The sequence below is a fragment of the Myotis daubentonii genome, chromosome 18 (genome assembly GCF_963259705.1).
Source record: "Myotis daubentonii chromosome 18, mMyoDau2.1, whole genome shotgun sequence".
Lineage (NCBI taxonomy): Eukaryota > Metazoa > Chordata > Mammalia > Chiroptera > Vespertilionidae > Myotis > Myotis daubentonii.
This window is the reverse complement of record NC_081857.1, coordinates 27,569,327-27,585,773: the sequence shown is the minus strand read 5'-3', so window position 1 is coordinate 27,585,773 and position 16,447 is coordinate 27,569,327. Positions and strand designations below refer to the sequence as shown.

The 16,447-nt window shown below is 38.6% G+C and overlaps 1 protein-coding gene across 2 annotated transcripts in view; it reads right to left on the bottom strand.

The window, feature by feature from the left end:
* Nucleotides 1-474: 474 nt before the first annotated feature.
* The window catches only part of KIFAP3 (kinesin associated protein 3), a 112,203-nt gene continuing 96,230 nt past the window's right edge, over nt 475-16,447 (bottom strand). The window contains exons 20-21 of one of the 2 annotated variants that reach the window (XM_059674094.1): nt 4,265-4,333; nt 475-939 (exon numbers count right to left, since the gene is read on the bottom strand). In XM_059674094.1, the coding sequence (XP_059530077.1) occupies nt 4,288-4,333 (46 nt within the window). In that variant the 3' untranslated portion in view covers nt 475-939; nt 4,265-4,287. The remainder of the gene's footprint in view (nt 940-4,264; nt 4,334-16,447) is intronic. The other variant, XM_059674093.1, reaches the window with a different exon arrangement.

The window sequence follows — 16,447 nt, the reverse complement described above, 5'->3', positions numbered from 1 at the left end:
ACAAGGGAACAAATGGGAAACAAGTATCTTAGTGAGCAAAATATTGTTCTTAATTTTCCTCAAGAGAGAAAAATTAGCTTTTCCATACTTTAAATTTCACAAATCATAAAATTTAAAAGCCCAATACTAATCTAGTTTCATGCATACTAATAGATGTCCCAGACTTTCTATATTAAAATCAGAAAGACATGAATGCAAATGGTTGAAGAGACTATACTCATATACAACAACATACGGCATATGTTCCATTGTTAATTGAAAACTCATAGTTAATAACTCTGGGAAGCAACCTTTCAGGCACATGGCATGGAATAAAAAGCTGACGTCTTTTTATAAATTTTCAGGGTAGCATATGCCACATGAAATACTCAAGAGTTTACAAGGGGGGAAAAGAGGCAGGGAAAAATAAAATTCATATGCACCCTATATAAGCATGTAACTCCTAATGAAACACATTAAATAGAAACACATGACTTTCTCTAATTCATTTGTACTTTATGTTTCTTTTTAATAGAAATTAAATTAGTCACTTAATGTACATAATGTAGTGTTTGTTTTCCAGTCTAGTTGCTTTTCAGCATCCACTTCTGAGTCTCAAGGGAAATGTTATCCAGCATCAAGATATGGCTCGATGATGAACAGTGTCAAGCATTCACTCTACTTAACAGGGGACATAGGGTTGCAGTTAACCTGCAGCTAACAACATGAAACAATAAAAACAAGCACAGACCTGCAATAGCATCAACATGCATTATTAGCTCAATATTCCAAGTCAACCCAACCCACACAGGTTTCTTCTAAGCTAAGAGCACATATGGAAAGGGACGACTTTATCGAGATCCGTAGCCATAGTAGTAAGGTTCATCAGGGCGGAATCCATACGCTGTGGCTGGGCGTCCAAGAATGCCAATGGGCTGGCCAAAGCCATCCATTCCAAGGCTAGAAAGAGAAAAAGAAATATGTTAGATTTTTCATCACACACCCACAATGCAGGTCAAGTAAGAGGCCTGGAACTTTACACCTTCAAAATTCTCTTCCTAGTAGTGGAAGTGATTGATGTGGATATTACTAATCCTTTAAAAAAACCAATATAGCCATAAAATGTATATGATAAATATTCACTTCTGTGCGTAAAAAATGTTGGGAACCACTGTTATCAGGGTAAAACCATTAAAGATAAAGAGGAGGACAGATCAGAAAAGTGTCAATAAATTACATGCATATATGGCTTTTATGCCAGAATACAAAAAGATTTTACATGCTAGCAATGATCAGAAATACAATGCGAGGGAATGCTAAAACTGTAGAAAAATGAGTTTTGCTGTTTATATTGAGATCTCCTTCATATGAAGATGTAGGACTGATCCACTATTATAAGGACAGCAGTTTGATTTTCACTTAGGGCCAAAGTGCACACTAAGCATGTGAGTAAAGGAAGAAGACAGGACATTTTATAGAATTTCAAAGTGAGCCAGATTTGATCTGCAATCCTTCTTCTGACTCCTCAGTGCAAACATTTACTTAGTAGTACATGTTTGAGTAACAGAAAGTTAATTATACATTTTGATTCAATTTATTCCATGGAAATAGAAGTCCAAAGATAACCTTCAGTTATAAAAATAACTTGATAATGGATGACTTTGAATACTACCTTAAACAAATTATTCATCCATTAGTAAACTATTTAGAAGAGAATCTGTTCTCCAGAGCACCTTTTAAGGTTCAGAGAATTACCCAACACTTAGCAAAATCACGAGCTTTGCCAGGCAGATATGGCAGCTGCAACATGCTCATGCACAGCTCATGCAGTGAATGCCAGTGAGCTCATTTCCAATAAAAGGAAAGGGTTTATAATGCAGAAATGTAAGCTCTGAAAAAATAAATATATTTAAATGATTTAAGATCATGTTATTAGATGGAAAATACTTTTCTCTTATAAGCAAAATCTCAATATGATTAAACAATATATCCAAATAGCCACTAACTTACTCTCACAGCTCAAAATGAGATGAAAACACTTTATAATTTAAAATATCAAGGTTTTAAATAGTGTGTGTGTGTGTGTGTGTGTGTGTGTGTGTGTGTGTGTGTACTGGGATAGGACTTAGAGCTAAATGTAGAGTCATAATACATATAGGGCATATTAGTCGTGTGCATCTACCTCCCAGGGGAATGGAATTTCTGAAACGTAAGTCTAGGTTAGCATCTATAATGAGTGATGCTGGATAAATCAAACTTTTGGGCTCCATCTATAATTTCTGAAAGTTGACTGAAATTTTTAAGTTTGAATTTTATCTTATAATGGCAAAATATTAGCACGCCCCTTCTACCCTGGTCCTATGGGAAGGTTAAATTTTATGATGAAGAGAAATATTAGTCTAAAGGCAGCTTTTAAAGATGTCTCAGAAACTATTGGAGCCCATGAACTCAGCTGTACCTGTTATCATTTTAGAATCAGAGGAAAATTGCTGTAGAAATTTTTCCCCTGAAGCACTAAGGCTAACAAATATGTATCTGAACAACTCTCCACCATATAAAGAGTGATGGGATAGCCGTGGCTTTCAACTCCTTCCTTTTTCATCTTTGCACTTATGCCACTCCCTACATATTTTAGCATCTCTTTTGAGGCCAAGTAGCAGCAGACTTAGGTTAAACTCAACTTAATGTTGTCTTTGTTTCTCAATCTAGGGGCTGTGGTGAGATCTCTTTCAAAAACTTGGAAATGAGAAGCACACAGCAGATCAGTGAATAATTGTACAAAAGCACCTTGAACACTGAACCTCTCACAGAATTGTGACAATATGACCGATTCTATCTAAAGGAGGGGGAGGCGCTTCAGAAGGCAGTTTGCCCACAAGCTCCTGAGGCAATGCTCGTAGACCCAACCCAAGCAATTTCTTGGGGGGACCTCTAACCACACCTGACTGCTCTGACAGGCTTGTCTTCAGTGAGGAAGGAGCCTCAATAAAGGCTCTGAGAAGCTGAGGTCATTATACATTTAAACTTCAAAACCTTCCATTTTTTTCTTTCTATGACCAATAGGCAAACTTCTGATCACTGTTTCCTCATGGGGCTTGCTAACGGGTAAAGAATAAACAGACAACTGATTTGCCTGATGTTTTTTTCTTTCCATAGTAAGGTGACAGGTGGGTATTATGTTTTTTTGAAATGTCAGTCACATTGCTGGTAAGAATTTGCACCCAGTCAGTGAAAGTAAGATGTAACCTAGAACTGATGAGTTTGTTTCTGAGCCTGCAGGTTTCCTGTTTACACGGAGACATCTCTGTGTAGTACAATGTCAAGGACAAAATGTCTTGACTTTCCACAGGAGGAGGAAAATCTGAAGCCACCTCTATTCTTTTGGGACATGTGGACATTTATTTACTCTTTCTCCCATGGGAGTCAACAGTATGAAAGGCACTTGCACGCTCTCACAAGGGACCCTGAGAACCAAGGAAGACGAAGCTGTGGGATGTGCACCTGCCCTTGCTCTGTGACTGTTCTGCTTCAGGTAAGTGCGTGTAGTTGGCTGTTTATACGGGACCTTAATCCCGCACTGCATGTGTGTGTCTGCATGTGCATGTCCTCGTCCTGGTACTGCTGACCTACACACAGAAGCGGTGTGTCCCTTTAGATCAGAATAAGTACAACTAGACCATTCTTCCTTTCCAGGACTAGTAATATAGTGTCATTTGACCTGCATCCTCAGGTCTAGATATCATACTCTGGAACTTTAAATTAGAAAAATACCAAAATGCAAGATCTCTTCTTGAAAATATATAATTTTGGTTCAATGAAAATGGTTACTATTTGTTGTGAAAAGACAACTAGGAAAGGTGAGGGCTCCAACCCCACCTGCTATTAAGTTTTATGATCCAAGAACCAAGATTTTGGGGTACCCAGAGAGGAAAATGACAAATTCTTCATAAACAAAACATTTATATTTAAAATCCAAAAACAAATATAAAAACTACACCTAGGTTTTACTTTATAAAAACACTTAGAGCTCTTATTAGCATTCAGCAAGCAGGAGACTCAATTTCCTGTAATATTAGCAAGGCTTCAAATACATTTTTAACAGCATTCATTAGAATTCTAAACTCGACATGATGGGGGGAGGGGGACCCAGACATGACAGGTGACGCATCACATGCAGCACAGTACACGGGGACAGCAGCCGGGAGCAGCCCCAGGCCCTCGGACGCTCTCACTGAACTTTGGGCCAGAGTTGACATTCCCAAAGAAAGGGAGGAAAGCCACCTACCTCTGGCTGTTTGGGAGGTTTAATTAGCGCATGTTTGTAAAGCACTTTGAAATCCTTGGATGAAAAGTGCTGCATAAGTGAAAAGTATTATCGTTATTTTATTAAAATTAGATAAAAGCAATACAAGACTTTTTTTCCTTCTTTGAAATTCCCAAGTAAGCAAAATGAATGCAGAGTAAATAGTGAATATATTAGTGGATGCTACAAAAGAAAATTTCCAGCCATGTTCTCTTCCATAGAATCTTTGTTGGACACATTTCCAGAAATCAGCTATCGTCTACACTTTCATCCACAACAGCATCCTTAACGGGGTCTGTCCCATTCTCGTGGGAACACCCCTGAAATGCAGGTCTCACTCCTCTGTGGAGGCAGTTCATGCCACGTCAGACGGTTAGGAAGTTCCTTGTGACACCGCTCTGAGATCTGCTTCTATCAGTCCTAGATTTACCCTCTGGAGCCACACGAGAAGTCTTATTCTTCTTTAATATCGATTTTACAACTCCTGATTAATCTTTCCTCATGATATGGTCTCTAAAATCTTTACCATTACGTTTGCTCTCTAAAATGTGAGAGTACTCATGGTTTTTAAGAAGGGGAACAATTTACTTCTGTTCTTTAGAGGGATAATTGTGGTAACAAAAGGCGTTGAGAGGCAAGAGCATGGGGAACATTTAAGAGCATATTATGGCTGTCCACACGTGAAATCATTAATGAGAGCCGGGAGAGACACTGGCAGAAAAACAATGATAAAATACGCTATATTTCAAACAAAAAAAATAGTATTTTTTTCTTTTAAAATGTGTATGGTTTACTATTACTATTTGGGAACTGAGAATCAAGGGAAAGAATATAAAAATTGGCTGAAAATTTTAGAAGTTATAGTTAATTGGGAACAAAACAAATTTTGCCCCTTTAATATGGGAATATGCTTCATGCAATAACTAGAGGCTGTGGTATTCCACATAGATGAAATCAGTAGTTTGCCTCTGTATTCAATAGAAAGGGCTGGATTGTTCTGGCAGAAGTGAACATTTTTTCTTGACATTATTATAAACTAAAGGCCCGCTGCACAAATTCGTGCACAGAGAAGGGGGGGGTGTCCCTCAGCCCGGCCTCCACCCTCTCAAAATCTGGGACCCCTCGGGGGATGTCTGACTGCTGGTTTAGGCCCAATTCCTGCGGGATTGGGCTTAAACTGGCAGTCAGACATCCCTCTCGCAATCTAGAACCGCCGGCTCCTAACCACCCGGCCTGCCTGCCTGATCACCCCTAACCACTTGCCTGCCTGCCTGATCGCCTCTAACTGCTCGCCTGCCTGCCTGATGCTCCTAACCGCCTCTGCCTCGCCCCCGCCGCAGCTTCGTCTGGAAGGTCGTTCGGCTGTCTGGTCTAACTAGCATATTATCCTTTTATTATAGTCACAAGAGAAGTGTTGATCAAATGAGACAATGCCTATAAAATTTTACCTAATGTTTGTATAGTGATACAGTATTACTAAATCAAGATCTAAATGTTTGTAATTTTCAGACCAACCACTAGATGGAGGGCTTGTCTTATCACTGAGTATTGCCCTTTTGCAAAGTTAGAAAGCAAGCTTTATAAAATTTAAAATTTTCAGCTATTTACCTTGGACAAAATGTGGTTTACATTGCTCTCTGATATAATTGATGTCTTCATTTTGTAAGTGTGAAATAATTTACCTAGAGCTAAATAGGAATATCAGGCATATGCAAAGTGCTGTAACGAGGGCCTATGAAAAGGCTAGGAAGACGCTGCCTTGGACACTGAAAAATGTAATGCACATGCATGCTAAGGTACTACTGTTGTAGAATGGCTTCTATCATGTTCATTGAACTTTTATTAACAGCGTCTCATTCCTACAAATTTATATGTAGTAATAAATACATATTTTGGGTTGCTCGAAGGTGTTACTTATTACTTTGGACTTGAGCCTTTGTATTATTAAGAAAATGAGCAGGTAAGCAGTCTTTTAATGAGTTTCACGAATATATATCAAGTTTAGCTGTAATTTTCCATTTAGTTTTCTTTTAACTTTTTATATGTGTGATTATCAATTTTCCTTTTATTTTAAAACTAAATGCCTAAGAATACTAAAGAATCATATTTTTAGTGAAATCAAGCTAAGTAATATTTCCCCCCAAAATCAGGGACAAATGATATGAGTAGTGGGAAGTTGTGTTTAAAGTACTCATGTGGAATTTACTTAAAAAAATAAAAAGACATATGTCAGTTCTGACAGGAAAAGTACCATTGACAGATCCTTTTAATTTAGTTACTATACTGGGTTGCTTCTGAGAAAAACTAATCTGTACTAATGAGGGAAGCATGTGTAAAATAGTCATGAACTTATTCCAAATGAAAGAAAATCTATTTTATTGATGCTCCTGTAATATCATTCAATTTAAACTTCTTTCATTATACATCTTAATTTGTTGTTTAACCATCTCCAGGGTCTATTTTAATGTGGAGATGTTACAGTTGGTATCTTTTCATATTATACAAATACTGCATTAAGTTTTCTATCCTTTTACTTTTCCTACATTTTATAGCCTCACTATTAATGCTATTCTTGGGCATCCTGACTCTTACCGTTGCATCTGACAATTCTTCTTCATGACGGTCGTTTCCTTATGAGCACTGTAATTTTTTTGTGTTCAAGTTCAAGTTCAGGTTTATTTATTTATTTTTTGCCTATCTGTTGGCCCTTGAGCTTGGAAATATTTCTACAGAGAGGTTCTGTATTTGCTCATAATTTCAAGGCCCTGCTGATTTCACTGTCCCGAAGCAATTTTAGTAATTTCTGGATTTGGGGTTCCCTCAGTTATACTATACAGTCTAAATTCTGAACCCACTCATGAATATGGAGCGAGCTGGTGAATTAAAACCAGGAGATCTCTTTTCAACCGAAGCTCCCAACTTTATATAGGGAATTCAGTGCCACCCTCCTATATACCACAAAACCTATATCCAATTCAGTATTCTTGTGGGTGATTCTTTCTTGTGTGCATGTGTGTCACTGGGGGTGTTTCCTATCTTTGTGAATTTTTGTGAACTTGGCCATGAATTATAAATTGTTGTTCTATTTCGCCCACCTTTTCTATGCATTTATATGGGAGCATGCCCTTCCAAGGCAGCTCAGGCTACCATCTTGCTGGAAGTCCCCTTCCATTTTACACTTTTTATCTGCTCTGCATATTCAAGGAAATAATTTATAAGCTTTATATTCCTGAACTCAAAATTGGCTTTCTTGAAGAGAACAAGGATTTAGAAGAAACAACTGAGACATTAGAAGATGTTTTCTTTTTCCTTATTTGCAGCAATTAACAGAAAAATACCCTAACAGGTGCCTGGTGGAAGCTGTCAGATGTGGTTATCAAGCTGATGTGAACATTTACTCCAGTTTATAATGGTCTCCAACTTTTTACAGCAACCTTTTAATGAAGGCATCTCTAACTTCCGCTTTTTCAATGAAGCACAAGGCTGCTGACGCTGGCAGTTATGTAATATCAAGCAATGCCTCATTTCACACCACCAAACGCGCGGGGAGCTCACTGAGCTGCTTAAGTAACCCCTAGGTCAATAAACTGAGTCATTAGCACCTCCTTTGAATAACTGTTTGTCTGTTACTGCTTCAACATTTATATAATCTGTCATAATACCTTGGTTTTTTGAGGTACAAAAATGACTGCTGTAGGCTTAACATAGAGACTATAATGTAAGTAGCAATGTTTTCACAGTGATGGTTTAACTGTCCTGTCTGGTACTGAGTGAGTTAAAGCCTGAACACCACAGCTAATTACTCTGTAATGCTAACCTTAGTTGCTGGTTCATTTTGAGACTCTTTAAAATATGAACTGTGTATTTTACCCCTATGCACTCTCTTAATGATTTGTTTTTTTAGACTGAAATCACTTCCAGCCATCAGTTATACCCTTGGTCTCTACATATGCACTTCTCCAAGCACAAATATTTCTTTTTCCTATTGGCCTGCCAGCCCTGTCAGAGCGAATTTCACTTTAAACTCAGTGCTATGATACTTAAAACCTCTTGGATTACTCAGGCTGCCAGTGTGATCTATGACCTTCCGAGAATGACAGCTGCACTTTCCAATTTGCTTCTACTGCTTGGGGAACTAGAAAGCACATGCCAAAGAGGAAAATGTTTCTGATGTTGAACAGAAAGGAGAGTTCTTGTTGGAGGTGGGAGCCGGAGACTATTAGGTACTGAAAAATACGAATAAGAAATGAAAAGAAACTAAACATGCTGTAAAGTCTAAGACCTTGAGCATAATTCAAAAGTTAATGCTGATACTAAAAGCTTTTGAGTCCAGTTAAAATATGAATAATGACCTCCAGTTACTGTAATTTAAGCACCAACCAGAATCTTAAAGTGATGATGCGCTATCAAAATGAACAAGTTCAAGAGATGGAAGGGAATCTAAAATTATCATGAGTCCTGTAACAAAATGGACGGTATCTTTCTTCATAAAACACAGCAACCTGACATATGGACATAGTCAATGAGGTAATATGGCTACCTAACGTGCACGCTACCCCTACTGACATACCAGTCTCTCATAAATGGAAAATTATGGTTAAGCTTCTGTTAAAACCTTGTCTCCAAAGTGCTTAAATAAATAACATAGTTTAGGAATATTTCGATATAGTTTTGAAACTTTTCACTTTCTTTTATTACCTTACATAAGAGGGGGATAAATGTTTGTTGTAAAAAAACTCAAAAGTCTTATCAAATATAAGAAGCTTAATGTAAAGTTTCCAATTTATGTCATGTCTACTTATTCATTTACTTGTCTCAATATTTAGATTAAATAATCTACAAATTACCTTTGGCTGATAAAAATAAAATGGTGGTTGAAAAGTTAAGACTTGTTTGTAGCTAAATCAAACTAAGTAACATATTTCCAAAATTGCGGGTACAAGAATGGATAATAGAAATAGTATTTAAACAAATTAAAAGCGTATGATTTAAAACAGCAAAGCATGAAAGTTTGAAATTTTGATTCTCAGTAAGTTTATGCTATCAAATATACTAGTACAACAAAAAAGCATTTCCTTGGGTTATGATAATATTTTAAACCTCTGTATTGGGCAGTGTGATGCAAATGCTTTCAGTCACTAACTCAGTAATTTCAGTAATCAGCACCGCCAGATAAATATTTCATAGCTACATGGTGCCCTCTAGAGCAGTGATGGCGAACCTATGACACGCGTACTCATTTTTTTGGTTGATTTTTCTTTGTTAAATGGCATTGAAATATATAAAATAAATATCAAAAATATAAGTCTTTGTTTTACTATGGTTGCAAATATCAAAAAATTTCTATATGTGACACGGCACCAGAGTTAAGTTAGGGTTTTTAAAAATGCTGACACGCCGAGCTCTAAAGGTTCGCCGTCACTGCTCTAGAGCATTCAGAACCTCAGTATACTGTGCAGTGAACCAACACTGCAGGTAGCACTGGAAGAACAGGTGCTAAAGTAAACCTCCACTCTTACATTTTACAAGTTCTCTTCGTCCTTGAGAATATGCTATATTATGGATCTGTAAAAACAAACAAATAAACGAACAAACAAACCATCCCAAGGTGAGTTCATTTTCTACTTACATCTATCTAAGGCTAATGTTTATTAAATTCAACAACATTAATTTAAATATGAACTTAACTCCTGAATTTTTAAAAGTCAGTTGGGTGCAATGACTTCAGAAACAATATCTGAATAAGATTTCTGTCTCTATTGATAACTTCTTTCGGTCTATATCTGTAACTTTGTCATGATTATTTTTGTAAAATAAGAATAATGGCTATCCCTTTTAACATGTCTGCCTTGAGATTATATTTCCAAGTCTCTTACAAGAACAGGATGGTGACTCTTATACAGTTGGTGTTGTTATTGTTCTGACATATGAAAATAATAGAACTTTCCCTAAAAATACCCAGGACGTCCTGGCTCCTGCCATATAATCTAGAGAGTGAAAAGATCCTTATCATACCTGGCACACTTCTCATGCATGCTTTTTGTTTGGCCTCCCGGGGCTCTTACATAATTCATAGAGAGTTATGCCTATGCACAGGCGACTAATTGTTGTTGCACCAAAATAATGCCACAGCCAATCATACCTTCCTTTTACCATAGTGAGAGTGGATGGCTTGTATAAGCGGGATTCTGTGTTATGACTAATGCAAATGGTACAACACCTTTAGCGATGAAAAATACTCTTTACATGCTTTCTCGTCTTTTATATCCAGTGATTTTACTTTGAAAGTGGCTGATCAAGGGCAAGGTTTTTGGTTATTTCACAGAAATCATCACTTCTCACCTTGTACACACTCCTGTTCCCAGGCTGACTGCTATAGTGTTGGCTTCTCTTTGAAAAGGGCACAGAAGTACTTGGAGTGGGGTATTTTCATTTTGGGATGTTCATTGTCTTGGGGTTGTGACAACCCAACAAACTGGGACTTATAAGCAAAGCTGGGCAAGGGTGAGGAGAACTCTCCTTGGAGATGGGAATGCAGCGTACATCCTTGAGATTAAGGGCAGAACAGGGTTTTAGGTGGATTTCAAACACACACAGGTGCCTTGACCCTTGAACGACACGGGTATGAACTGCGCAGATTGGTCACACGCGTTTTTCAATGGACCAGCGTGTTGGAACTGTGTTGTTCAAGGATAAATTCCTGGTGGGACCCTGCGTATGTGCAGGGCTGACTGTAGTTATATGCAGATTTTTGACTGCCTCTGAGATTGGTGCCCCTAACCCCTGCATTGTTCAAGGGTCAATTGTATATCTATACTAGTTATTTCAAGCATGCAGAACGAGGAAAGATTGCAAACTGATTTATTTTAAATGACTATGGTACCCACTTGCTGATGGCAAACAGTACTTCCCTCCCCCAGACTTTGATAGAAATAGGCAAGTTGCAACAGTAATAAACTGTAATAGTTTCTTTTTCCTCTTTGTGTACAAAGAGAATAAGTGAATTATAATAATTCAATATTTATAAAGTCCTTAAAACCCAAAAACCTTTAAAAAATGTTTTAGAGACTTTTAAGAATTCCTGTTCATTTACCACCTCAAAGCTATCTCAGCATGAAGTTTTAATACCCATGTAAACACAGCTTTATGGGTTTCTTGTATCAATTTGAAAAGATGTAATTTTAAGTTACAGTTGCAATTTAAAAATTTACTTGCCTAACTATGCTCCTAGAAGCCTCCACCTCTCCTTTCTCATTTGAGGGGCTCTAAATTAGCCACTCGATACTGTCCACACCAATTTGGTTTCATTTTTAAGATTGCTTTTGCCTTTTAATTTCTGACCGGCCAATATGAAGGTGCGTTCAGGAAAAACCTGAAAAGGAAAGAATATCTGAAAAAGTGGGATGTATCAACTTTAGGTAAAGATAAACAAAAAAATAGGCTTAAAAAATATGTGTGTTATGTGGGTGTATGTTACATTACATGAGATAGGATGCTGACTTATGTCCACAAAAGAGAAGATATTCAAGAAGTCATTAATTATGGTCCTGTTTATCAATCTATTAAAAAGACTTAAATCTTTAACTTAATCAAGGGCATAAAAAGCATTTGTTGATTGTGCCATTGTGCCTCACTAGTCTAAAATGAGGCCATAGAAATGTGTAGCTTTTACATAAAAACTGGCATAGACATACATAGAATTTATAATGCCAATAATTCACTTTAATAACAGAAGTATAAAGTTTAGAAAATTACTAATATTCTTCTAGAATATAAAAACAAATAGCATTTGAAATTAGGTTCTATTATAGAGCCACACTTGTCTCTTTGAAATAGCTCTGATTTCTATTTAACTGATGAAAGCACTAAGTAGTTAAGAGATTACCAACTGACTTGGGCTACTACCGAAAGACTGTATATTGACCTAAAATTCCTACAGGTAAAATCTACAAAACTATAGTCCATAATTAATCCCCTTAACTCCAGACATCGTCTCGATTTTCAAATAATCATCAATGGAGGTTTATTGCACTTAAAATGAGAAAACCAGATCCATTTGAACAAATCTTTGTAATCTAAAACTCTATTAATGTTTTGAGGATTCATCACTAGCTATTCCCTCCCTCCCTCCCTTCCTCTCTTCCTTTATAAAATGGAAAGTTTCTATTCAATATATCTTTGTTTTTGAGATGGGAAGCACCAACAAAATCAACATTTACAATAAACTCAATGATATAGCAGCTTTCCTCAAATCTCACGGTTATTCAAATTATGTTTTGAAGGACATAGATGTGTTTTTAAAGAAGCATTATCTCTAGTACAAAGCCACAATGAGTTGCCTTCTGGACTCATCCTTCCAAAGAGCTTACTGTTATAATGAAGAATTTACTGTTGTATAAAAATTCTAGTGACTTACCACCACAATGCAGTATTTTATTAAACAACCTATGTAATTCAGGAAGTGTATTTAAATGATAATGCGATTCTTTGTCAAAAATTGCACTGTGCCCTAGTTGGTTTGGCTCAGTGGATAGAGTGTCAGCCCGTAGACTGAAGGGCCCCAGGTTTGATTCCGGTGAAGGGCACATGCCTGGGTTGCGGGCTTGATCCCCAGTAGGGGGCGTGCAGGAGGCAGCCGATCAATGAGTCTCTCTCATCATTGATGTTTCGATCTCTCTCTCCCTCTCTCTTCCTCTCTGAAATCAATGAAAAAAATTAAAAAAATTGCAATGATAGGCATAAAATGAAAAACACACACACACAGTGTTTATCATTTAACATAGCATGGCATTCTTTTCCAAAGATGATTGATTTTGTGTCCTCTTAAGATTAAGGACAATTCAGAACTGTTTAAGATGTTTATTTCATTGTAATACTCATATGCATGCACGCACATTTAATCAAGGTGTTGGAATAATACAAAAGTAGGCAGGAACATGTAGAAGACTGTTAAGGGCAGAAATAAAATATTTGGGACCAGCTACAATTATAAGAAATATTAATCATGCTCTGTTAACCATGATGGTTCTGTTCTGATTACAGAAAGCACATTCTAACCTGGCTGGGAGATAAATGCCCTAGGACTTGAGAGCTAACATTGGAATGCAGTCCATCCTTCTTCTGAGAACTGCCTATCATTATGGACAGGTTTACAACCGCCTGGCACCTAGTCCTGAAGGCACCTGATCTTTAAAACCTTCTATTACCTGTAATCTGGTCCCAGGGCGCCTGAAGGTGCCCGCTCTCTGTGACTCCCCCGAGTCCTCATGACTTGTAATCTGTAGTGAGTAAACCATGCCCACTTTCCCATACCTGTAATTCCTACTTGCCCATGTAATCTTTGTCCCTTCTACCCAACAAAAGCAGCTGGCTTATGTAGGGTGCGGAGCAGATTTCTGTGGATGACCTGCTGCTCTCCCACACTGCCAGCATCATCGGAATAAACGCTCATATATGAGTCAACTCTGTCTCTGCTTAACTGGCTGAAGTAGTGACCGTCAGCCTGGACCCCTTGGTCGTCCAGTTACAAGACCACTGATGTTCCAAAGCTGACAAAGTACTTAGTATTGATTCCTTAATTCCTTTTCTAAGCCAAATAATACTATGAATCTTAAATATTTTCAAAAAGAGAAAGTTGAAATAAGGAATAATAATTATGCTTTAAGTCATCTCAAATAATTACATTTTAATTCTGAACTATAAGTTTCTTAAGCGAAAAAGAATTGTTTCTGTATCCCTGGGGCCCATCCAAGTCCTTGTCAGTTAGAAAGGTTACTACATAAAGAAAACAGTAAGTGTTAAAAGAAAACATTAAACGCACATCCTTACCTTGATTACATCTTTATTTTATATTCTATAAAGTTAATTTAATTTGTCATCACAGAAACTTTAGCAGTTAAAATATCTTTTGGAAATGACAATCTCCAATAGCACATATGCTATCCTTCTGATTTACTAGTTACTAACAGGTCATTAGTTAATACCCAGTAATAGGAAAAAAATACGGTTAAGGAAACTCTTTATTCATTGTAAGTATAGCATATAATTTATTTCTACAAAACATAGGCTATTTGATAATGAAAAATGTAAAACTTGTTAATACTGGGACATTAAAAGTTTCTTTTCCCAATAATAATTTTTTTTTTAATGATAAAGAATGCTGATATTTGGTAAGGTAAGTACTTCTCATGTGTGTTTGTGTGTGTATATGTGTGTATACATATATATGAGAAATACTTCAATGAGATATGTTGTAGCATGATACATGTGTACTAAGAATTTCTTAACTCAATTTTAACTATGAAGGCATGCATCTTCACCTACATGAAATACTGCAATTTAAAAGACATTTGATCTTATTAGGTTATTAAAAAATTTCCCACATAGCACAGGTTCCTACCAACAATGTTATAAGCATATAATACTATATATGTGCATGTGTGTGTATCTAGACTAATAAAAGAGAAAAATGGTAATTGGCGTACGGCGCTACCGTTTTCATTGGCTAATCAGGGCTATATGCAAATTAACTGCCAACTAAGATTGGCAGTTAACTGCCAACTAAGATCGGCAGTTAACTGCCAACAAGATGGCGGTTAATTTGCATATGTAAGCACAATGCAGGGAGGCGAAAGGGAAAGCAGGAAGAAGCCCCCTGCCACTGACAGTGATCAGAAACCCAGGGGGGAGCTAAGAGCTGGGGGGCAGGGCAAAGGCGGCCCTGAGGCCGCCTTTGCCCTGCCCCCCAGCCATGATCAGAGAATCAGGCGCCTTTGCCGCCCTGGCCAGTGATAGCAGGAAGTAGGGGTGGAGCCAGCGATGGGAGCTAGGTACAGTCAAAGCTGGCAGTCCCAGGAGCTAGCGGTCCCTTGCCTGGGCCTAAAGCGGAGCCCACAATCGAGGGGCCGCTGCAGCTGCGGGTCCCCGCTGCCCGGGCCAGACGCCCAGGCCAGAGGCGTCCTGCAGGGGCAGGGGCAGAGCCTGCAACCGCGGGGAGCTGGGGGCGCGGAGCCGGGGATTGGGGGGATATCATGGTCCCCTTGCCCAGGCCTGAAGCCTGGGTGAGAGGCGTCAGGCTTGGGCGGGGGGTGGAGCAAGCGATCAGAGGGAGATGGGGGTCCCCTGCCCAGGCATGATTCCTGGGCCAGAGGCCTCAGGCCTGGGCGGGGGTCAGAGCCAGTGATCGGGGGGAGATGGGGGTCCCCTGTCCAAGCCTGACACCTCTGGTGGAGGCGTCAGGCCTGGGCAAGGGGCAGAGCCAGCAATCGGAGGGGTTTGGGGGTCCCCTGCCTAGGCCTGACGCCTGGGCCAGAGGCATCAGGCCTGGGCTGGGGGCAGAAGCAGTGATGGGGGGAAATGAAGTTCCCCTGCCCAGGCCTGACACCTCTGTCAGGGGCGTCAGGCCTGGGCAAGGGGCCGATCCTGTGATTGGAGGGTGATGGGGGTCAATGCCTGAGAGCTCCCAGTATGTGAGAGGGGGCAGGCTGGGCTGAGGGACACTCCCCCACCCCCCCACCCAGTGCATGATTTTCGTGCACCGGGCCACTAGTATATATATATCTTGAGTCTATAATAAATACAGGATGGGGCAAAAGTAGGTTTACAGTGTGAATACATGAAACTGTTTATTCTTGTATTATTATTTGTCAATTATTATTTTCTATATGGACAACTGTAAAGCTACTTTTGCTCCACCATGTACTATATATTGTACATTTGAAAGGACGCTGAAATAGTAAAGATTATATATAAATTTAAGACATTGTTAAAAAAATTAACATTGAAAATAAAATACAGCCCAGGAAATAGAGGCGGACACATAAGTGTTTGAACACTGGCTGTGACCCTTATAACTCATTTGTTAAACAAACATCTATTGAGAACCTACTGTGCCAGACACTGGAGGCACAACTGTGAATACGACAAAGTTCTTGGTCTTCTGGAGACTAACCTCTTGTGGAAGGAAGTAGATAAATAAATGACAGGGGTGCTAACACATACAGAAATTAGATGGGGAAGGAGCTTCTTTGATAGTTTTGTCAGGAAACGGCTCTTGAGGGAGTGATACCTGAGCTGAGATACTTGAGTTGTTCGTATAGAAAATAAGACAAAAGGGAAGTTTCACAAAGCAGGACCCAGACACTGCTGAGAATGAAGGACAAGGAA